This window comes from Engystomops pustulosus, chromosome 2, assembly GCF_040894005.1.
Source record: "Engystomops pustulosus chromosome 2, aEngPut4.maternal, whole genome shotgun sequence".
Classification (NCBI taxonomy): Eukaryota; Metazoa; Chordata; class Amphibia; order Anura; family Leptodactylidae; genus Engystomops; species Engystomops pustulosus.
The window spans coordinates 101,939,340-101,962,932 of record NC_092412.1 but is presented as its reverse complement, the minus strand read 5'-3'; the positions used below and the strand labels follow the sequence as shown (position 1 = coordinate 101,962,932).

General features: G+C 40.0%; 1 protein-coding gene across 2 annotated transcripts in view; it reads left to right on the top strand.

Annotated features, from left to right (window-relative positions):
- Window positions 1–23,593, top strand: part of GAS6 (growth arrest specific 6) — a 78,924-nt gene that overhangs the window by 14,082 nt on the left and 41,249 nt on the right. For both annotated transcript variants that reach the window (XM_072135784.1, XM_072135785.1), the window contains 3 exons: window positions 2,150–2,212; window positions 17,036–17,158; window positions 22,317–22,439. In XM_072135784.1, coding sequence (XP_071991885.1) covers window positions 2,150–2,212; window positions 17,036–17,158; window positions 22,317–22,439 — 309 coding nt within the window. The remainder of the gene's footprint in view (window positions 1–2,149; window positions 2,213–17,035; window positions 17,159–22,316; window positions 22,440–23,593) is intronic.

The window sequence follows — 23,593 nt, the reverse complement described above, 5'->3', positions numbered from 1 at the left end:
ATAGTCAGGCTTTCATTATGTAATGGGGCTAGGATCCAGATAATCTTTAAGGGTCCTAGACTCGTCAGAGCCCTTTCATCTGTTTTCGATTTCTGCACAATGCCTCTTTACACAGACATTTTTGGACACTAATCACATTGGTAGTAGACTATGCATGCTTTCCTATAGATCTCCCCTGCCTGTTGTTTTTCTACACTCTCCCGAAAGGATAGTGTGTCAACAGATTCAATCATATAGGATCAACGCTGCAAATGCATGCATAACACATCATACACTCATGCTTTTGCCACCATGTCCTGACACTGTGTCCTAGGCTGTGTGTGCATGAATGAACGTGCAAGCTATAAAGAGAATGCCACACCCCCATCAGGGGTGGTACAAGACCAGCCCGCATGGGGACCAATCGCAGCATCTCCATGGAAGAACGAGCGGAGTGACAGTCTGTCAATCTGCAAGAAGAAAAATGCCACTGTGCGGACCTGTATTTCAAAAGATACCACCAAGGCCCAATCATAATTGCCATAGGCAAGGATGTTTAACAGAAATTCAATATAAATACCATCCCCAAAAAGGGAAAATAATAATAAACTTCATGGGGGTTCGTATCACAGGTATCTGACTTATTTCACATCACTGAGGTAATTGATGGACGATAAGGGGTACAGAAAAGGCTGACTCAGCCAAGAAGTGGTTAATTATAATGCATACAACATGGAATGCGTTACAGCAAATCCAAAATACGGTGTAAAGGTAATAAACCATAAATGTCATTGTTATATAGTAGATGATCAAAGGGACTGAATTGCCAATAGATCACGATAAACACCTAAAAAGGCCAATTGATATACTCCACAGTGACAAAAAGGGGGATAGATGGCAAATACAAATACAATTTCAGTTAGAATAGCCAAGGCAATTAATGTTATCAGAGATAGAATTAGAAGGATTTAAAGAAACTGTATGATTTGTAAAGCACTGCGGAATTTAATGGCGCTATACAAAGATGCTGATTATTATTAACTTCAACTCATGAAGAATGAAAGCAAAAAATGTGTGGCTTGAAAGCATTCAATTTACTGACGGATGAGTGTGTTTTTAACCACATTGTAGTTGGTTGCGATTTTAAAAATAGCTTTGTCAGCATTTTGAATAATTTCTCTACTTTATAAAACTTTATTTCATATTACCTGGCTCCTTTCCAGCAGCATCCTGTGGGTGTATGTGGAGGGGAACAGCAGCAGTCTGTGTGCCATCCTCCTCCCTCCCCTGCCTTTGTAATGCACCTGACATGGAGGGCAGAAAGTGGATGATTGTGGAAGAGAGGAGACTGAGACACAGGCTTGAGCACCACCAAGAAACCGGGTAATGCGAATTAAAGTTTTTTTGAAATACTGAAATGATTCACAATGCTGACAAAAGCATTTTGAAGTCTGCTTAGCAAAGGCCATTGAAAACTTTCAATAGCCAAAAATGACATTCATGGTGACAGGTTCAGTCTAAAGGGTTTGCCAATGTCCACACAGACACTAAACATCAAATGCGCAAGCAGTTTTTATTGCATTTCTTAAATTTTTTTGTTAAAAAGATAAATTAGATCTAAGTTTAATTGGCTCTTTGCCAGCATCTTTCCTGAGTCCCCTGGACGTGTGGAGCCCCTCCAGAAAATGCCCTTCCCTCCTCCGTTTCCTGTTTTCACTTCTTCTGGACATGCGCAGAGTGGAGATGTGCTATCTGTGCAGATAGCAGTGGAGCTGGGCCGTCTGAAGAAGATGCTGTCTGTGCAAACTCAAGGTTCGTTTACTGTGGTCAGTGAGAACAGGAAGTGGAGGAGGAGAGGTTTTTTTGAAAGTGCGGAATGAGAGCTTTTTCCGGGGAGGGACTCCTTGCTCCACATGCCCATGGGACTCCGGAAGCAAGCTGACAGGTAGCCTGTAATCTTTGATCTAATTTTATCTTTTTAACCAAAAATAGCTGAAATTTTATGAAAATAATTTTTAGTGTCAAGTGGGTCCTTGGACAATACAAAAAAGGGCAACAAAGGACCGGTTCCTTTTAATTAGTTTTCATAGCATTGTAAAAGGACACCCATGCGCTGGTTATTTTAATCATCACATACAGTTGACTTCATGAAGTTAAATCTCTTTTCCAGATTGTATTCGAAGGTATGCATTTCTAGACCAGAAAGGGACAGACCTCTCTACATGTATCCATAGTAAGTAAGGATTTAGTCCTTTGTTGGACTCTTTCTGCTTTCTGCTTGCTGTGAAGCATTTTCATGACTTATTGATGTCTCATACAAATAATGAACTCTAGTTCCATAGGGAGCCATGCATGCAGACGGGCTGTACGTATGGCAAAAGACCGAGCATGCTATAACTTCTGTCTACGATAGGCAATACGACCATTCAAATGGATAGCTGTATTGCCCATTAAAGTGAATGTGGCCGTGTGCTGATCGTACTGAAATGGCATGGACTGAGTAGCACATGGCTGTATTAAAACATTTGTGTGAATGGAGCCTTACTCTATCAATAGCCCCCAAAGAAACTCTATATTTATAGTGCATGTCAAATTATTTTGGTATGCATTAAATACATTTATATTTAATTGTGTTGGTGCATTCTCAATACAGGTCTTTTCTTGAAGTTTTGTAAGCCGAAAAATATGCAGTGTAAAAAATGTTCTTTTATGTTGAAATACTGAGAAAAGACTGAATTTGAATTTTTCACAAGACCATGACTTCAGTTGATATGCTCTTTCTTTCAACTGGTGTCCTTATAATCCAGTAATGATTAATGCTGCAATATCATTCAAAACCTCTCTGTAATTGTTATTAGCCTACTCTCACTTATATCAGGTATTCTGTTGATATTGGAATGGGTTCAGTATTAGTTGTAAAAGCTCATTCAGCAAATATCTTACATTCCATACTGATTCGCCAGTTCCTTCCTCCTTTCCCCGAAACTCATTGCACAGCTGCAAGATAAGACTTCCAATCAGCACTTGTTGACTGCACAGGCTGCACCTGACAGAAGTTCAAGAGAAACAATACACTTCCTAGAAAATCTATATTCCTAACTAAAATGAAGAAAACTGTGCATATAGCCTGACTGTGATATTCATAAGATTTTTTCAGAGATGATAACACCATATCCAAATAAATAAGCAATAAAATGGGAAAGTAACATTGAAACACTTGACATGAAAAATGTATTTTTAGATTTGTATAATTATAAAATCCACAAACCTTTCATTCTTCATTAATTTGTTAGTTTCAACAAATTTTTATTGAATTAAAATCTCAGAGAAGTAATTTTAGGGTGATGCATAGCCAGCTACTGTATTAAACAAACTGAACAAGTGAATGGGGGAGGGCTAAGGGTTGGCGAGTGTTGGATTAATCTGAGAGTTAGTACAAGATCAGTATAGGTGGTCGCTAAAGGTGAGAGTGGTTACAAGCATGCATATTGGTGAGCCATGTGTAATCTAACAAGGTCCTTAGGGGAAAAAAATAAGAGCCCTCTCAAGGGTAGGTGAACCCTGTGCGGTGATCCATGGGTTCCAAATACCATCAAATACAGGTAGTTTGTCAGTCCTGGTCGCCTCTATCCTCTCAAACAACATCAATAGGTTTACTCTTTATATTCATTGTGGTAAATTATAGAAACAGTGTTTTTTCATTTTGCTGCTATATGGATTCTGCTTGCCAATGCTATTAACTCAGTCACTCAGTCGATGTGCTTTATTTTTGACCCTTGCTGGTTTATCCCCTACTTCATTAATTGTTTAGATCCCAATGTTCAGTTTACAACCTTATCCCAGTTTCAGACTTTTTTCCAATCACTAAAGGCAGGGCTGCATCTGCCATGAGGTGGGATGAAAATCCTGTCTGAAGCGGCAGATTGCAGAGACCCGAGGAACGGCAGATCATCAGTAGTGCGGACTTGTAAAACACTGGCTATTCCATACTTCCAGAAAAGTCAATTACATCAGCTTCTTAAAGACACTGATGCAATTGAAAGGTAGAACTGTGTAGCACAGACCCTTATGATGTCATCATGCACTCCAGCCTGTGTCACTGCAGAGAAGATGTGGCTGCCGGGAGGAAAGGGCAGTAGATGTGGCTGGATTTGTATTAGTTTTATTATCTTTCAAAAGAGTCCTGTATATGCTATTTATAGGGTTCCTGGCTGAATATAGTACCTATGGGGGTGGAGGGGTGTCTGCCTCTATATACTGTCTATGGGGATGCTGCCTGTATAAAGAAGCTACCAGGGGGGTCTTGCTTTTACATACTTTCTATGGGGGTGGGGGTCCTGCCTGTACAGTATTTACTATCTATGGCGGTTAGGGAGTCCTGCCTGTACATACTATCTATGGGGGTGGGGAGTCCTGTCTGAATATAGAACCTTTGGGGATGGGGGTCCTGCCTGTATTTACTATCTATAGGGGGACATTATCATTATTCTGGACATTATACTGTAAGTGACTGTGGTATTTTAGGTGCATAGTGTGGGGATTTGCTTCACTAAGCTGAAGATATCTGGTGGTGAATTCAGCAGTGATAAATCATGGATGGGAGAAATCGTAATTAAGTTCTCTTCCTGATGGATTATATCATCACCTGTACTAGATGCCACTAGTATCTATGTCATTGACTGACCTATTAGAGTGCGAGTCAGCATGGGTAGTGTCAGGGTGTAAGCAATCTGGAGGCATTGTTTGGGGATGTTGTTAGTAATGTTGTCAACATTTTCTGATCAGGTTGTAGATTTTTTTTTTATAAATTTGCCTGCAATGTTGGTAAACCGAATAAATCAGGAGATTAGAAGTAGGCTGCTGGGAAGGATTTCGGCAAAAACTTGCAGCAAAATAACTGGAATCGGCAATGACTATAGGCATCTTCTTTGCATGTTCCGTGGTTATAGTATGCTGCAGCCTTTACTAGCTTTTATCTAAGAAGCACTTGTGCAATGTTTTACTACTTATAAATTCTGCAGCCCATAAGTGATCAATTTTCCCTTGTGCAGACAAACAATCGTTCTGAGGAGTGTGTATGATTTCCTCTGCCTTCTGCCATGCTGCTCTCCCTCCTCTGTACACAGATACACAAGTTTTGATTTTTCTAAACTTTCTCATGTCAATTTAATAAGAAGTCTTGTAGCCAAGTAGAAAGAATAGCGATATTGACTCCTAGAATTTCTCCTAGAAATTCTTATTAACTTGTCTGTTATTTATTGCTTTGTTCAGAAATATTTTTTTTTTCAGGGTGAGTTCACATGTGGCATCTTGAATGCGTCAAAACATGTGCGTTGAAAAGCATGCATCAGGATGTGTGCGTCAGAATGCATACGTTTTTAAATATTACAATGTGTTTGGCTACTCCGGTTTTTCTTCATTGCTGTAAGTGTAAGCTGTTGTGTCAACATTTTCACAGCTGTTTACACTTACAGCAATGAAGAGAAAACGCTTCCAGAGTAGCCAAACACATTGGGGCAGATTTATCAAGCTGTCTGAAAGTCAGAATATTTCTTGTTGCCCATGGCAACCAATCAAAGCTCCGCTTTCATTTTACCAGTGCTCATGAATATTTTAAAGTGGAGCTGTGATTGGTTGCCTTGGGCAACTAGAAATATTCTGACTTTCAGACAGCTTGATAAATCTGCCCCATTGCAACATTTAGAAACGTATATGTCCTAAAAAAGCCATTTCGACACTTGCGTTTTAACACATCTAAAACGCAGCCTCGATCAGATCATTTTTATTGAGGGTTTCAAAACACAAATATAATTTTACGCTTTGCTGTGATTTTGGTCTTAAGTTTTTGAAGTAAGGGTGACAGATTACTCGCATAAATGAATTTGAGAAGCTTAAAGACTTGAAAACCCAGGTAGCGGAATGACTGCATGGATGTCAGAAAGGTCTGTCGCCAAGGCCCTATCCAACGGATCCACAGGCATAGAAAATTTCTTAAAATGTTTGATATATCTTTTGTAGCAAATAAAACTGATGTGAAGTAAAAAGACTCCAGTCTGCTGTCAAGCGATTCAAACAGGAGCATATACAGTATAAAATATTGTAATTGCCACATGTGGTTGTATTGGCTTTCACCCTCTATATCCTTAGGCATGTGTAGTTATTTCAAAGTACATTGGGCAAAATCCCTGGAGCAGATGTGTTTTGCGTTTCCCCACCATCAATATAGACAAAAATAGTGGAACAAAGGTTTAATAACCTCCTTTAAGGGACCCCCTTTGAACAGGTTCATTTGGGTATCTGATACCCATAACTGCATGCCGAAGTTCTCATCAACTATTTTAGAAGGACTAAAGTACTTCTAACAGTTAGATGTGTGAGTAGCCTAAGTTGCTACATGTATTTACTAAATTTTTTCTTTTTCTGCTGGAAAAATCAAACATGTTATCATCATCAGAATTATTATTATTATTTATTTTTAAAATGCCATTTCCTAAAGCTATATCTATGACCCAGGAGCTATATAAATAATCTCTTATGAAATAAGAGTAAGGGTATAAAGTTTATATCTTCTTTAGGATCCTCTTGCAACCGAGGACATACTTTCAAGCTTTAATCACAAGTTGGAGCCTTGAGTCAATAGACTCTAAGGACATTTTTGTCTTCTTGGTAGCCACCGCAATTGATGCACATAGATCCTAAAGCAAAGATGTAAGACTGAGAAAACCGGAAGCATTATTTTAAAAGTCGAGTTAGCGGTGCTAAATTTATTATTAAACTAATCCCATCAACATGCTGAAAAAAATGAAACACAATTTAATAATTTCCTCTGTGTTTAAAAACCGAATATAGGTAGTTCCCTGTTATGTGCAAGGTTCTGTAGGTTTGTTGTTAAATTGAATGTGTATTTGGGCTGTAATGGAAACAAGAATTTACATCAAAGCTTCATTGCAGGCACCTTTCATAACTGCATGTATTGTCCGGTCAAATTATGTTGGAAGCAGCTTGTAGACACTCATTAGTGATTCTGCAACATGTGGCAGGAGGTTTTCTAACTATAGTCACTTGTTTCAGGAAATAATTTTTTAGATTTAGAGTAGTTATTGTTCTATCTTTTCCACCAAAACAGTACTTTTGTGAGAAATGGTACAGAACAGTTATTGATGAATACGGTAGTTTCTGTAATGAGTGGGTAGTTGCTCGCAGTAAGTACGCTGCTCTAAATTTTAAGTGATCTTTTGAAAAATCTTTGTTATGGGTATCTCTGCGACAATGATAATAGTTCATTTTATTGGCTGATATATATCAAACCTAATGTACTATAAACTAGGCAACTCTTTAGCTTACCTAATAATTTGTTGAGTAAAATGTTTCTTGATCAGATCTCGGCTAGCTCATCCTATCAGGCTGCATTGCAAACAGTTAATCACTTCCCAGCAGTGAAAACATTTCTGGGCTTGTGCCCAGGCAATTGTTCAAGCAGTACAATAAAATACAAAGGTGATCAGCTAGTTTTGTTTTTATATACATATTTAACACTGAATTTCACAGCTTGTTCTATTCCAGCAAATGACGGTGTTTACAAGAAACTCTGGGTGGGCTCTGCTGTTGGAATCCACTACATGTATTTCAGTGGAGAAAGTCTGGATTTACACATTCATTTTGTAGCTTAGTCTTCTTTGTTTATGGAATATGATTAATGGATGTCTAATATACCAGACTTCTTTGGGCTACAGCTCTATAAATACTTGTAGTAGGGACAGTTACAGTACAAAAGAATGAATTTAAAGAACATCTACCACCAGGATCAAGGATTGTAAACCAGGCACACTTAAATGCTGTGTGAGCCCCCCTGGCAGGATTTCCTCTTCTTTTAGTTTCTTATTCCCTGGTTTTACTAAAAAAGGCTCAGGGCTCCATAGGTTTTAATGGAGCCTGGAGCCCCTTAGGCTTATTTGCATAATTTGTAAAAACTTATATTCTTAAAAACAAGGGCATAAGAAGCTTTAAGAAGAGCAGATCCTGCCAGAGGGGAAGCACATCCGTATGTCAGTGTTATTGGTGTACAATCCTTGATACTGGTTGAAGATGTCTTTTAATTAAAGGAACTTATGATTTCTTAACGTCTAATATATTTTAGTGACTTTTTGGAATGTTTCATAAGTGGGGTAGTGGATTTCAAAATATGCTTTTCTTGCTTTCAGGTGCATAGCCTTCTTTTAGCAGTCAGTTGGGCCCCTACTGTGTCTGAAAGATCTGTAAAAAGCATAGTTGTCTATTAGCATTAAAGGGGCTGGACACTGTAATGGGACGTTACCATTAGCAGGATTCACTTGGACATTTTGGCATACTTCTCAAATATGTTGACTGAGTGATGGCAACAGAAGCCCAGAATGACTGTTGTAGGGGTAGCTTTATCCACATAAATGTAGTTTTCACTTGACCCTTTTGTCATTTTGTGAAGAAAGCTTCAGAGAAAAAGAACTTCAGACCACTATTCAAAAATGAAGTTGTGGATCCAGTTTTCCTCTTCATAGGATTGCTTCTTTATTCAATTTAGTATCATTACAGAAGACACATCAAGACAGAAGTTGTACAGCCAATGTGTTTCTAGAGCATATAGCACCGTTGCTCATGGCCATGACTATGCACACCAGTAACCAGTACTGTAAATTGAATAAAGAAGCTATTTTTAAAATAAAAAACAGTGAAGCTGCATCCATAAAGTCTTTATTTTGCAACAAGAACAAACTTTTTCTTAAACTTTTTTTTTCATAAAAAGTACTGTATGACGGTACAAGTTGTGAAATAGTGCATGCTCATGCTTCCACTCTGCTCAAAATGTAATTATTAAATCTTATCCTTAGGCAGATTGGAGAAAAAAAACAGAATCCTTTTATCTCCAACATGCTGACATCTGTGGAATTTCTGCCGTGATCATAATTCAGGGACCAGTTAGCACATGGCATAAAAACAAGCCCTAAGACTAAGTGACAAGATCAGTAAATAGTGGAATGATCTGATCAATCTGTTGGACAACTGTGGCCTTCTAGACATAACGGAGGTCATATTAGGCTAATTTTGTCAGGAAGTAAGAGTTCTCCTTGCGGTGACTTTGCCAATTATGGCCACCTTACTGGCATGTGGAGACTTATAGCCATTGATGCTCCACCAGGGGATTCTGCAGGAATGAAAATAAGCTTTCTAGGATGGCGTAAGGAAAACACCTCTTTTGCTACCTTGTAAGGCAGCCCCTTTACCATCAAGCATGACTTTTATAAAGCCTAATGACATGATAAGGGATTAAAGCCAAACCAGTATATCTATTCAAGAAGGGGTGTTGACTCATTTTCACTTGGAACCTCAACAGCCTCTAAAAGGGTCTGATATCATTTTATTGCTGTATAAATGTATCTACTGGGCTGTTTAGTAGTTACATTTATACAGAATTACTATTACAATCAGCCATTTGAGGGTAAGCACTAAGCTGAAAATATTGTTAAATGATCTGAGACATCACCTTGGCCAATATGTGACCCTAAAGTAGCCAATAGGCAGAGTGCCCCGACTCCAGCCAAAGTGCCTGAGTATCCCCTCAGTGCTCGCATGCCAGTCATAGTGCTCCCACACCTGCCAGAGTGCCCCCACAGAGATCCCTACAGACATTTAGACACTTTTCTTTTTTTTGAAGAAGTAGCAGTCTTCTTTATTCCTTGTGAGGGCTGTATGCGTAGGCTCTGAAGCCGGCACACCTGATAATATTATCACATCATGTGCTTCAGGGCTGGCACATACAGACCACGCGCACAGGAGAAGAGAAGAGTGCTGCTGCTTCATGGGAGTGGGTAAAGGCGAGTATCCAAGTACCTTGCCCCTATGCTGCACTCCTGACTAACGCAGCATAGGGAGGGGCAGGGACACTGGCCGGATAAACATGGCCCACAGGTCTTGTGTTTTACGTCCATGCTCTGTGTTGAAAAGGGATAAAAAAATAACTTTCATTTACTCACAAATCGCTAAATGTATCCATTATGTGACTTGATTTGTCCCTTGTATGTAAAAGGTGCATTCAGATTTTTTTTATTTTTCTTGGCAACAGTTCAATATTTTTGTGCACTAATAATGACTTTAACCTACAGGCATGTAGCAAGCAATTAAATTCCCATGTCTACTCTAAGAAAAGCTTACTATACACATTAGATGTACGTCTACCAAACTGCCAACCATCTAATGTATGAAGAGCTTGTGAGGTGCCAGATATTGCATTTTTTTTCCTTTGTGCCACCTCCATGCCTCTTGTTTTGCAGGAGCACTGTGCAGGATGTTATTATAGGTTGCTGTAAAATCCTTGAATTCATCTTGGCACAGTATTGTGAGCTGAATATACTAAGTAACTGGAAGTTAGTAAATCTGGTTCGAGGAGGAATATCAAAACCCCATGAACCTATAGACCATGGTTTGAGGTTCATTTGTCATCGACGTGTGATGGCCAGTCATGCGCCAATTCAAGTAGAAAAGACTGCCTGAGCCACAAATACAGCTTGCAATAGTACCTGCCCTATAATTTGTGGACGTGGGCAGTCAGCTCTCACACTGGGCCATGGAAACCACAACTGTGTGTCGGGCTATTGTAAATAATTTGTCCTTTTCTGTCAAACAATGCATTCTGCATTTGTATGCATGTAACCTTATTCCTACGAAGAGAATATTGAGGACTCCATGATGCACAGAAATGTGTGCAACTGAAAAGCCTTTTCACATACTGTATCTAAGTGAGCACATTTCTGAAAGCTCTTTGCAGATAAATGTCACAAAAAAGGGTGCCAAAATATTCATACCCCTTTAATCTTTTTCTCATTTTAAACATTCTAGCCACAAACAAGCATTTGTGTTGTTGCCTGCTTATTTAAAAAATGAAATGTGTGTTATGCATATGGAGTTAGCCCCACTGATTTTATATAGGACTACCCATCTGCAAGTCTGTTGGGGGTATGACTCCACCAACTTTGCACATCTAGAGGCTGAAATTTTTGCACATTCCTCCTTGAAAGCTCAGTCTATGTAACTAGATTTTACTATTTTAAATAGTAATGGTTTGAGATTTTATTCCACCCCATAACACTTCCACTAGTAAAGTAACGTGCTCAGTAGACCAAGAAAATTTACTTTATATCCTATTCAAGCATGGCATATAACATATTTCAGGGTTTGCTGTCACCACACTTTCACAAATACAGCTAGTGACAGTTTCTTGTAGAGCATTAGTAACTAACTGACACCCTTCTTTTAGCTAAAAATTGTTTCCCTTACATCCCCATAAATAATATATTACGTGCCATCAGAGGGGGCATGTTCTGCTCGGCCGACCCCTCCCATCTACTCCTCCCTATGTTCCATGCCTTTTCTCAGCTTGTCAGGTGACCAGGGTGACATCATCTAAGGTACTTTTACATTTGCTACATCTACCCCATGTATGTATCAGATCACATAAAATCACTGACAGCTTGCATCCATGGACCTTTACTCATACCCATTGTAGACCATGTAAATGTAACTGGACCATAGATGATATAATTTTGGTCACATAACTTTAAGTGCTGAATGATGTAATAGAGCTCTCTCTCAATGTTCCACAATTGTCAATCAGGAACAAAGAGGCAGGACAATGCAAGTACATTTTAGTAATTTTAATATGCATGACTCACTTAATGTATGACTCACATCAGGTGAGTTGCATTTAAGTTTACAAACTGATTTGTTAACATTGCAGCCATTGAAAAGAACCATTTAGGAATAATGGCAATGCTTTTTAATCACAGTTTTTAATGAAGTATTTATTTTGGATGGGTTAATTTACACGAAAGCTTCTCTGTAAAGAATAATTTGGATTATAGATTCACAATTATAGATTTCACAATCTTGTTTCCTGGTGCACGTATTTTGTTCCTGTTAGTCTCATTCTTTCAACAGCCTCTTATTTTCTATTGTGATTAATTTGTGAATATTGCATGTTATGTCTCTGTTGATCCTCCCACATCTTCAGACGTGCCTTCGCGTGTCTAGGATGACCCTGTTTATAAAACAAATTGTACATTTTTTTTTCCTTCTATTTAACATTACACTACAACAAAACTTGAAATTCCAGTTCTTTTAGAAGTGATGGCTCTTCCTATACAGTCAAAGCTACAATTACATTGGAAAAATGCAACCATGTATACTTTTGGCTTGCTTTAAAAAAGCAATATTATCTTATCAACTACCGTATATACTCGAGTATAAGCCGACCCAAGTATAAGCCGAGGCCCCTAATTTTACCACAAAAACCTGGTAAAACCTATATTTTTTACTCGAGTTTAAGCCGAGTTTGGGTTTTCAGCACATTTTTTTCGTGCTGAAAAACTAGGCTTATACTCGAGTATATATTTAAAAGTATTTTATAATTAAAAAGGACAAAAGAGGAGTATGCTTTCCAGTTTAAATTGCGCAGTGGACAAAATTCATGCAGAGGCTTTTTACAGGTAGTGTTTATCACAGATTTGTATCCACTGAGTTTGTCAATTGGACCGCGTTGTGACTAGGTTAATTTCAATATAGAACACATACATGCCAAAGGGCAAGTTAAGCCCTTTTGTGCCACTAATATAATCTTTATTTAATTAGTTAGAATATGAAAAAAGAGAAACAATTTCATGAGTGATGCGATATATCAGTGAAAGATTAACACTTTCAGGGTGAGGGATGGGTGTATTTAATTTATAGATGTATGAATTAGACCTGCACTTTTTCAGAATAGGGAACTCAGGTTAGTCCCCAATATGTAATAGATTGGTGGGAAACCTCAATGGTTTTGTTCTGTATTTGGGAGCTCTATATGTGTGAAGCCAGCAGGATAGCAGAATATTTATTGTTATATAGTTAGTTTTGTCCAACTGGCTTTCAACTTGTCTCCAGAACTAATCAATCCTTTATGTTCTAGAAATGAATTGCTCTGCTATGTTGTTGGCTGTGTACCCCCATTGACTGTAACCACTGATGGTACTATTATAGTATTTTGACCAATGTACGTATGCGGGCTCTATGATTGATACCAACCTGACTTTTATCCATTTGAGCTATCAGCCCTAAGGTACAGTCAACTGTCTGCCAAACCAGCCACCACCTTTTTATTTAAGAGAGGTATAGTTGTTATTTGGGAAGTCCAACTTACTAGCTGGCTTCTGATTACATTTGTAAGCCACTACCTGTCTCTCCCCACTTTACAGTATGTTTGCAGTTTACAACTTTTGACTTCAACAATATGATATCTAACTATCTTAGTCCTATATCATTTGCAACATCCATTCCTCACTACCTGTATTAAAAACCTATCAGGGTTACTCTGAGTAAAGGCCGTGAACCAACACCCTAAATATTTTTACCCCGGTGGTATGTTACGCTTGGGTAAGGTGTAATAACTTCCTTTATGTCATCATTTGCTGTTAATAGTGACCAGTATTTCTGTAGCATCTATTGTACTTGGTCAGTGTAACTGTCAAACGTACCAATGCATTATACTAATTGTTTTTCTTGTCTAGGATGTTTGTTTTTGGGGAGCGTCTCCCTTTTCATTGATTTAGCTCCTCACCCTGAAAGTTTTAATCTTTGACTGATAGCACATCACTTATGAAATTTTTTAGCTTTTTTTTTTATATTTTAACTAATTGAATAAAAGTTACTTTTAGTGGGGCAAAAGGGTTAAACTTTCCCATTGGCATTTATGTGTTCTATCACAGATTTGGACACAGTTATTTATCATGTTGATGAGGAAAATGTAAGAACAATGTGGGGAGATCTATCAGTGTCGGTGAATAAAGAAATTACTTTATTTGGTGCTCAATAAGCAGAACTGAGCGCTCAGCTGTTTACAAAAAGAATTATGAGCTGTGATTGGTTTCCATGAGCAACTAGAACAGTTCTGGTTATTCGGTAAAAATAACCATTTTTGATAAATCTCCTTCACTTAAGTGTCTCATTTAGTCTACTTTAGATCAGCTATTACCTTATATACTCGAGTATAAGCCTAGTTTTTCAGCACAAAAAATGTGCTGAAAACCCCAAACTCGGCTTATACTCGAGTAAAAAAAATAAATATATCTAAACTCACTTTTCCGGCGACCCCTGTATATCTTCTGTGCGATCTGTCCGGCAGCGGCGGCAGGCTATATACACTGGGGCAGGGTCTGGCAGGCTATATACACTGGGGCAGGGTCTGGCAGGCTATATACACTGGGGCAGGGTCTGGCAGGCTATATACACTGGGGCAGGGTCTGGCAGGCTATATACACTGGGGCAGGGTCTGGCAGGCTATATACACTGGGGCAGGGTCTGGCAGGCTATATACACTGGGGCAGGGTCTGGCAGGTTATATACCAGTGATGGCAAACCTTTTAGAGACAGAGTGCCCAAACTACAACAAAGACCCGCTTATTTATCGCAAAGTGCCAACACAGAAATTTAATTTGTGATTTATACTCCCTTTTTTGTCACAGCTTTCATTGATACCAGCACCCTGAGCACACCAATAAAGCAGGAAATAGTCCCAGGTACAGGTGATACATTAAAATAGCTCTGTGCACAGCAAGTCCTGGGCTGGCCGGGGCTGCAGGAAGATACCTAGAGTCATCTCTGGTGATGGCCTGAGTGCCCACAGAAAGGGCTCTGAGTGCCACCTCTGGCACTAGTGCCATAGGTTAGCCATCACTGCTATATACACTGGGGCAGGGTCTGGCAGGCTATATACACTGGGGCAGGGGCTGGCTGGCTATATACACTGGGGCAGGGGCTGGCTGGCTATATACTGGGGAAGCTGTGACCAATGCATTTCCCACCCTCGGCTTATACTCGAGTCAATAGGTTTTCCCAGTATTTTGTGGTAAAATTAGGGGTCTCGGCTTATACTCGGGTCGGCTTATACTCAAGTATATACGGTAATTGGTCTAGTTTATGACTGAATGTTCGGATGTAACAGTTAGGCCACACCATATATTATATGAAAGTCAGAAAACTCTTAGAAATTTATTAAACTATGACTGTTATCAACAAAAGATGTTACGGTATTTTTAGTTTTTATGGTGCAACTTCAAGAGTCAACCAATATGGCAGTTTTTCCTGTTATGTTTGTTAATTATGCTAATTTCAAGTTTAATTTAGGAAGCAAACACAATTGTCAAATTTATTTGAAATTATTATTTCCTAACTTCTAGGGTTTTTTTTATAATTAGGAATTCCCTAACAATATTTAGTGTAATATTCCAGTTTTCAATTCTAAAGCGATACTTAAACTATCATCAGGATGGTCATTTTTTTCACAATGACAGCAGCATGTGGTGAGTTTCGTGGGGGAAGAAAGGGGGGGGGCAATTCTAATCCTCAACGGATCCTCTCCTAATCCTAGCTCATCACCCTTCCCCTCAATTATCTTCTCTCCTCCTGCTTTCTCCCCCACTTACGTCAGGTCACTACCACAAGCACTTCTCATTTGAACTCTACCCCTCCTCTCCTTCCTACACATCCCGGAACTCACCAACAACTACTGGCAGGGAGCCAGATAATGTTAAAGAAACAATTACAAAGCACTGGAATTATTGACATTTTTAAAATCTACATGCCAGAAGCTATTGGAATCTATCATTTTGTAAAAGTGACCTTACCAATGACAGGTTCCTTTTAGGAAAAGCATATTTGAGTCCGATTTCAGTTCTCTGTTTCTCTGATCGCTTGTTGTCCCAGCATTAAGACCCCCAAGCAATCTGACATGTACCCTCTGTCTTGTGCACATTCCCAGCCACAATGGGAAAGTTGTGCAAAAGTTTTATAATGTCTATTAGCAAGGGACATTATAGAGAGATGGGTATAACAGAGGGTAATGTAAAACAACATGTCTAGGAGATAAATCCCATCACCTACAGTACATGATAAGCTCTGTCCTATGATATGTTGGTCTCATACGGTTGTGACTTCATCACTGGTCACCATCAAAATGACTGCAAACCACCCGCACCATTTGCTGGACACATGGTGGTGACATAACAGGTCTTCCAAACTTTCCACTGCTGAGCACGGCAGAAGTGTTTCTGCTAATTGAAGGTATCTAGCCCTACCACCTCATACTGGTCTCCCTAAGCAGTGTAACTTCAATGACTAGTGGCAAAGAGTTCCATTACTGACTCTGTGATGAATGAGAGGGGGACCCACTGGTAAATGCCACTTAGTATTGAAACTTTTTGGAATTGGACCGTATCAAAAAAATTTTGAAAATGCAATGAATCATGCAACCCCTGTGTCTTTTATGTTACTGTGGAAATCTTCTTCAGTGTTAAAGTATCTTTTTATGTACTAATTATTTAAAAGGGTATTCCAGGAATAAGCATAATTCATATACAAATGGGTACTCAAAATATAAGCTAATGTGTAATTAGTTGTTATTTAAAATGCTGCTCCCCTTAGCAGAAAATGCTGGTGACATAGACTATAATGAAGAATTAAAATGTTACTGGCCCTTTAATCAGTCCGTTAATTTCCTCCGCGCGGTCCGTTGCTGAGCATACACAGGATAGAAGATGGCCGCTGGTCACATGTCCACATCACATGTCCTGCACCTGCCTGGGCAGGTCATGTGATCACCAATACGTGTGGCTGTAGTTGGTTGGTTGAAGTGTATCCTTTATGGCCAGTGTTGTGGTGATGGCAGTTACACATCATTACTATGGTAACAGAGCAAGAAAACCTGTAATATCATCACTGGGAGCAGAGCATAAGAGGTAGGAGGAGTTATTTAGAACTAAAGGATCATGGAACTTGTAGTTTCCAGTGGCGGCCATCTTAGTGATAACTCCACCTACTTTAGAGAGGCCATAAATTTTGTAAATCATAAAATCAAACTATTTAAGCTCTGTTTTGTGACTAATGACATTGAGTATTATTGTATTCATTTATTTATATCATCATGGGTTTTTGTGTCAGACGTTCATATTCCCGGAATACCCCTTTAATTAATTACTTTCTCTTTTTTTTCTTGTAGATTTACGGGATCAGTGTTCTTCAAACCCATGTCATAAACTTGGTACCTTTGAGTGTAACGATTTGCTTGGAGACTTTTTTTGTAGGTGCAAAAAAGGATGGACAGGGAAAACGTGTAGCACAGGTACATAAAATCTAATTTTCTGTGTCTTTTTTTTTTCTATGAGCAAATTGTTGTTGTTATTGTTATTTATAGGGGATCATTAATTCCATAGTGTGGTACAGTCACTAAACGGGTTCACATACATTAAGATGAGAACAAATGCAAGTATAAAATACACCAACATGATCTAGAACAAGTGGAAGGAGGACCCTGGCAGGCTCACAATCTATATGGGAGGGTATATGAAGACACAAGGTGAGGGAACATCGCATTGGGGTTATTACATATTGCAGGTAATCCTGAACAGATGGGTTTTCCGGTTATGTTTGGAAGATAGGGGAAAGTGTGACACATTTTAGTAGAAAGTTCCAGAGTATGCACAGAAGATGTCCAGGAGCTGTTTGTGAGAAGAGCAGAAGAGAGTGTTGCATGTCTTGTGAGATTATGTGTGGAACTGTACACTCACCGGCCACTTTATTAGGTACACCATGCTAGTAACGGGTTGGACCCCCTTTTGCCTTCAGAACTGCCTCAATTCTTCGTGGCATAGATTCAACAAGGTGCTGGAAGCATTCCTCAGAGATTTTGGTCCATATTGACATGATGGCATCACACAGTTAATAGAAAATGGAACCTTGCACAGCAGAATACTGTAATAGTCGACACACTCAAAACGAGCAAATCAAGAATCAGAGAAAAAAGTAGTGTGTTACTGACATGATTTGATTCAAAAAACATAACAAATTGTATTAAAATTCAACACTGAACGCAAACATGCATATAAAATCAATTAAAACTGTACCAAAGTACATACAATTGTCTACCATGTTATGCACTATGGTCGGTGCAAAAACAAGACACCTCCTGAATGGGTGGTATCCACCCAAAACCACCCCTAAAAAATGAAAAGACACATATAAAGTGCAAGTGCATCTGTCAAGCTGCCATGGAAGTAAGGTTTAAGTCAATTAATGCCTGCAATGTAAACATGGTAAAAAGTCGATAAAGGTAATGGAGGCAAACCCTAGTACATATAACAAGTGACCTGGCAAACAAACCAGAGAAATAGCAGCATGCAGGCGGGGTGGTGGAATGATCAGGAGGTGGAGGGCTCCCCACGCGTTACGTCTCCAACTGGAGACTTCCTCAGGGGTAAAGGATTGCTCTATTGGATTGAGATCTGGTGACTGTGGAGGCCATTTGAGTACAGTGAACTCATTGTCATGTTCAAGAAACCAGTCTGAGATGATTCCAGCTTTATGACATGGCGCATTATCCTGCTGAAAGTAGCCATCAGATGTTGGGTACATTGTGGTCATAAAGGGATGGACATGGTCAGCAACAATACTCAGGTAGGCTGTGGCGTTGCAACGATGCTCAATTGGTACCAAGGGGCCCAAAGAGTGCCAAGAAAATATTCCCCACACCATGACACCACCACCACCAGCCTGAACCGTTGATACAAGGCAGGATGGATCCATGCTTTCATGTTGTTGACGCCATATTCTGACCCTACCATCCCAATGTCGCAGCAGAAATCGAGACTCATCAGACCAGGCAATGTTTTTCCAATCTTTTACTGTCCAATTTCGATGAGCTTGTGCAAATTGTAGCCTCAGTTTCCTGTTCTTAGCTGAAAGTAGTGGCACCCGGTGTGGTCTTCTGCTGCTGTAGCCCATCTGCCTCAAAGTTCGACATACAGTGCGTTCAGAGATACTCTTCTGCCTACCTTGGTTGTAACGGGTGGCGATTTGAGTCACTGTTGCCTTTCTATCAGCTCGAACCAGTCTGCCCATTCTCCTCTGACCTCTGGCATCAACAAGGCATTTCCGCCCACAGAACTGCCGCTCACTGGATGTTTTTTCTTTTTCGGACCATTCTCTGTAAACCCTAGAGATGGTTGTGCGTGAAAATCCCAGTAGATTAGTAGTTTCTGAAATACTCAGACCAGCCCTTCTGGCACCAACAACCATGCCATGTTCAAAGGCTTCCCCATACTGATGCTCGGTTTGAACTGCAGGAGATTGTCTTGACCATGTCTACATGCCTAAATGCACTGAGTTGCCGCCATGTGATTGGCTGATTAGAAATTAAGTGTTAACGAGCAGTTGGACAGGTGTACCTAATAAAGTGGCCGGTGAGTGTATTTTGCAATTACCTTATATACTCGAGTATAAGCCGAGGTCCCTAATTTTACCACCAAAAACTGTGAAAACCTATTGACTCGAGTATAAGTCGAGGGTGGGAAATGCATTGGTCACAGACCCTGCCCAGTATATAGCCAGCCAGCCCCCTTTTGTATATAGCCAGCCAGCCCCCTTTTGTATATAGCCAGCCAGCCCCCTTTTGTATATAGCCAGCCAGCCCCCTTTATTATATAGCCATCCCCTGTAGTATATAGCCATCCCCCTGTCGTATACAGCGATCCCCTTGTAGTATACAGCCAGCCTGCCCCCTGTAGTATACAGCCAGCCTGCCCCCTGTAGAATACAGCCAGCCTGCCCCCTGTAGAATACAGCCAGCCTGCCCCCTGTAGAATACAGCCAGCCTGCCCCCTGTAGAATACAGCCAGCCTGCCTCCTGTAGTATACAGCCAGCCTGCCTCCTGTAGTATACAGCCAGCCTGCCCCCTGTAGTATACAGCCAGCCTGCCCCCTGTAGTATACAGCCAGCCTGCCCCCTGTAGTATACAGCCAGCCTGCCCCCTGTAGTATACAGCCAGCCCCCCCCCCCAGCTCCTCTTCGTTACTCGGTCTTCAGTAACAGCGGGCAGAGACGCGGCTATGCGCTTTGCTGGCCGGTGCAAACTATGATGCGGCCTCTGATGACGTCATAGTATGCGCCGGCCGGCAAAGCACATGGCTGGTTGAGTATGTAAGTTTATTGATAAAACCCGTAGCTGTATAAGCAAAGGTGAGGTTTTTCAGCACATTTTTTGTGCTGAAAAACTCGGCTTATACATATATACGGTAGTTCAGATATATATGAAAAGGACAAGTTGTGGAAAGCTCTGTAACTTATGGTTATATTTTAGGAATTCAAAAAATGGTTTTCCACTTGGTTCACCCTGTGCACATGAATTGATTATTTGAATTATGTAGAAAGAAGGTTGCGGCACTCAGAGGTAGGTCGTTGGACACTGTGATTTATGGCCGTCTTAGTGGAGTGAAGATTGTAGCTTGTAAAAGAATGTGTTGGAAGAAAGGAGGGAGGATAGTTCCTGATAAAAATCTTGCACTAGGAGTAGCAAGAAAATGGAAGTTGTGAGATAAGGCGATACTTCAAGAGAGTAGACTGGTCCAGAGATGGTGTCCTTAGTAAATATAAATAGAATGAAAACAAAGCTCTTTTTCTCATGTTTTGCATTGTGCTCTCTTCATGATATTATTCCCTTTCTTATTTCATAGAAATATATTGTAAACATAAAAATGGTAAATCTCTGAACATGGGATATATGTATCTTTGGTATATTAAACTCCATGAAATGTATTAAATAAGGCCGGGGTTCACATCACGGCAAATGGAGGCAAAGTTGTTGCCTCAGTCTGACCACTATATGTCGGACTTGCCAAACTACATTTTTCCATCCTGCTGAGCAATGTAAGAAGATGTTTGTCTTGTTAGGGATGTAAGTGTTCGCACTGTGACCAACCTTCCAATAAGGAAATGCTGAAAACCTTTATAAGAACTGATGACAATAACCCTACTCTAGCATCCCCGCACCACATAGACATGTCACCCCTGTCTCTCTGACCCTATAGATAAAACCGTACATAAGCTGAGAGCTGTCTCGCAATAGAAGGTTACTCAGTGACTGCAATACTGATCTGACACAGGAAGAAGAAGCATCTAGTACCTCACAGGTGACTTGTCTTCTCCTTCACATCCAGAATTGTCGTAAATCTGGTTGCAGAATTGTAGCAGATGTGTTCAGCTCTGGGAATCAGATCCCCTCACTGCGCCCCTAAAAATACCACAGTTACTTACAGTATAATGTCACCTGGATAAAACAATGTCATACACCTTGCCCCCTCCAGCTTTTAATAACACTGCCATTCCCACCCCTTCCATATTTTAACAAGGCCCGCCTCATACACACTGCCATTCTCCCCCTCCATATTTTATTAAGAACCCCATACACACTGCCACCCCCTCCATATTTTATTAAGACCCCCCATGCACACTGCCACCCACACACTCCATATTCTATTGAGCCCCCCCCCCCCCCATGCACACTGCCATTCTCCACCTCCATATTTTATTAAGGCCCCCCATGCACACTGCCCCCCCCCGTATATTTTATTAAGGCCCCCCTCCCCTCCATATTTTATTAAGACCCCCATGCACACTGCCACCCACCCACTCCATATTCTATTAAGGCCTCGCCATGCACACTGCCATTCTCCCCTCCATATTTTATTAAGGGCACCCCCTCCCCTTCATATTTTATTAAGACCCCCCCATGCACACTGCCATTCTCCCCTCCATATTTTATTAAGGGCACCCCCTCCCCTTCATATTTTATTAAGACCCCCCCATGCACACTGCCACCCCCCTAATATTTTATTAAGACCCCTCTCCCCTCCATATTTTATGAAGGCCCCTCCATATTTTATTAAGGGCCCCCCTCCCCTCCATATTTTATTAAGGGCACCCACTTCCCTCCATATTTTTAAGGGCCCCTCCCTTCCATAATTTATTAAGGGCCCCCCCTCCCCTCCATAATTTATTAAGGCAAAAAAAAAAATCATCTCACCTGATCCTGTGTCTCCGGTTGCTGGTGCCGCTGTGAGAGGTGAGCGGCCGCGCGTTGACGTCAATGGTTACTTTATAATGTATTCTATATTATGTGAAATTCATCTGTTGTATGATAATATCACAATGTTTAATATTGCTAGGGCACCACGATGGCTCAGTGGTTAGCACTAAAGCCTTGCAGCGCTGGGGTCCTGGGTTCAAGTCCCATCCAGGTCAACATCTGAAAAGAGCTTGTATGTCATATGTTCTCACAGTGTTTGCGTGGGTTTCCTCCCACACTCCAAAACATACTGGTAGGTTGATTAGATTGTGAGCCCCATGGGGAGAGGGACTGGTCTGGCAAGTTCTGTGTAACGCTGCAAAATCTGTGTGCGCTATATAAAGGATTTATTATTAATATTTGCCATTTTCATTTTTACAGATATAAATGAATGTGCTGACCGTAAAGGAGGATGTTCCCACTACTGTGTCAACAAAAATGGAACATATCACTGCTTTTGCCAGAGTGGCTATCATCTTCTTGCAGACAACAAAACATGTGCAGGTAAGTTTTTTTTTTTTTTTGTCTGTTTGTTTGGTTTTTTTTAAATACACTGCTCAAAAAAATAATGGGAACACTCAAATAACACATCCTAGATCTGAATGAAAGAAATATTTTCATTGGAAGTGCTAACAACATAATCACAAAAAAATCATCAATGGAAATCAAATTTATTAACCATTGGAGGCCTGGATTTGGAGTCACCCACAAGTGGAAAAACACACTACAGGCTGATCCAACTTTGCTCTAATGTCCTTAAAACCAGTCAAATGTTTTGGCATGCTACATATGAGATTCCATCCTCATGGAGTTGTTTTCTAACCATTTGTGCAGACTGTGGCAGATTTGTGGCCTGCTCTGGCAGTGCTCCTCCTCTTGCACAAAGGTGGAGGTAGTAGTCCTTCTGCTGTATTGTTGCCCTCCTACAGCCCACTCCATGTCTCCTGGTAGTGCTTCCAGCCTATGGACAAGAACCCTTAACACTGAGGCCCTTTTTCATTTTTGCATTTTCATTTTTACTTCCCACCTTCTAAAATCTATACTTTTTTTTATTTTTATGTACAGAGCTGTGCAAAGGCTTCTTTTCTGCGTAACAAATTGCACTTCTTAGTAACAGTATTTAATATTCTATGCTGTGTACTGGGAAGCAGGAAAATGCAAATTCCAATACCAAATTAGTGAAAAAACGCATTTGCGCTATTTTCTTGTGGGCTTGGAGTTTACCGCTTTTTACTTTGCACCCTAAATGACATGTCTACTTTATTCTTTGGGTCGGTATGATCACCAGGGATATCAAGTTTGTATAGGATTTATAATGTTTTCATACATTTACAAGAATTAAAACCTCCTGTAAAAAAATTTTCTAGTGCTAATAACTTTTTCATACTTTGGTGTATGGAACTATGAGTGGTGGAATTTTTTATATTTTTAAAAATGTCAAAAAGGTGCCATTTTTTACTTTGGGCGCTATTTTCTGTTATGGGGTTAAACGCAGTGATGTGTTTGGACGCGGTGATGTGTTTATGATTTTTACTGTTTATTTATATTTATATCAGTTCCAGTGAAAGGGGGATGATTTGAATTTTTAGGGGGTTTTTTATTATATTTTTTTTCCTTTTTTTAATTTTTTAATTTTTACTATTTTTCAGACTCCCTAG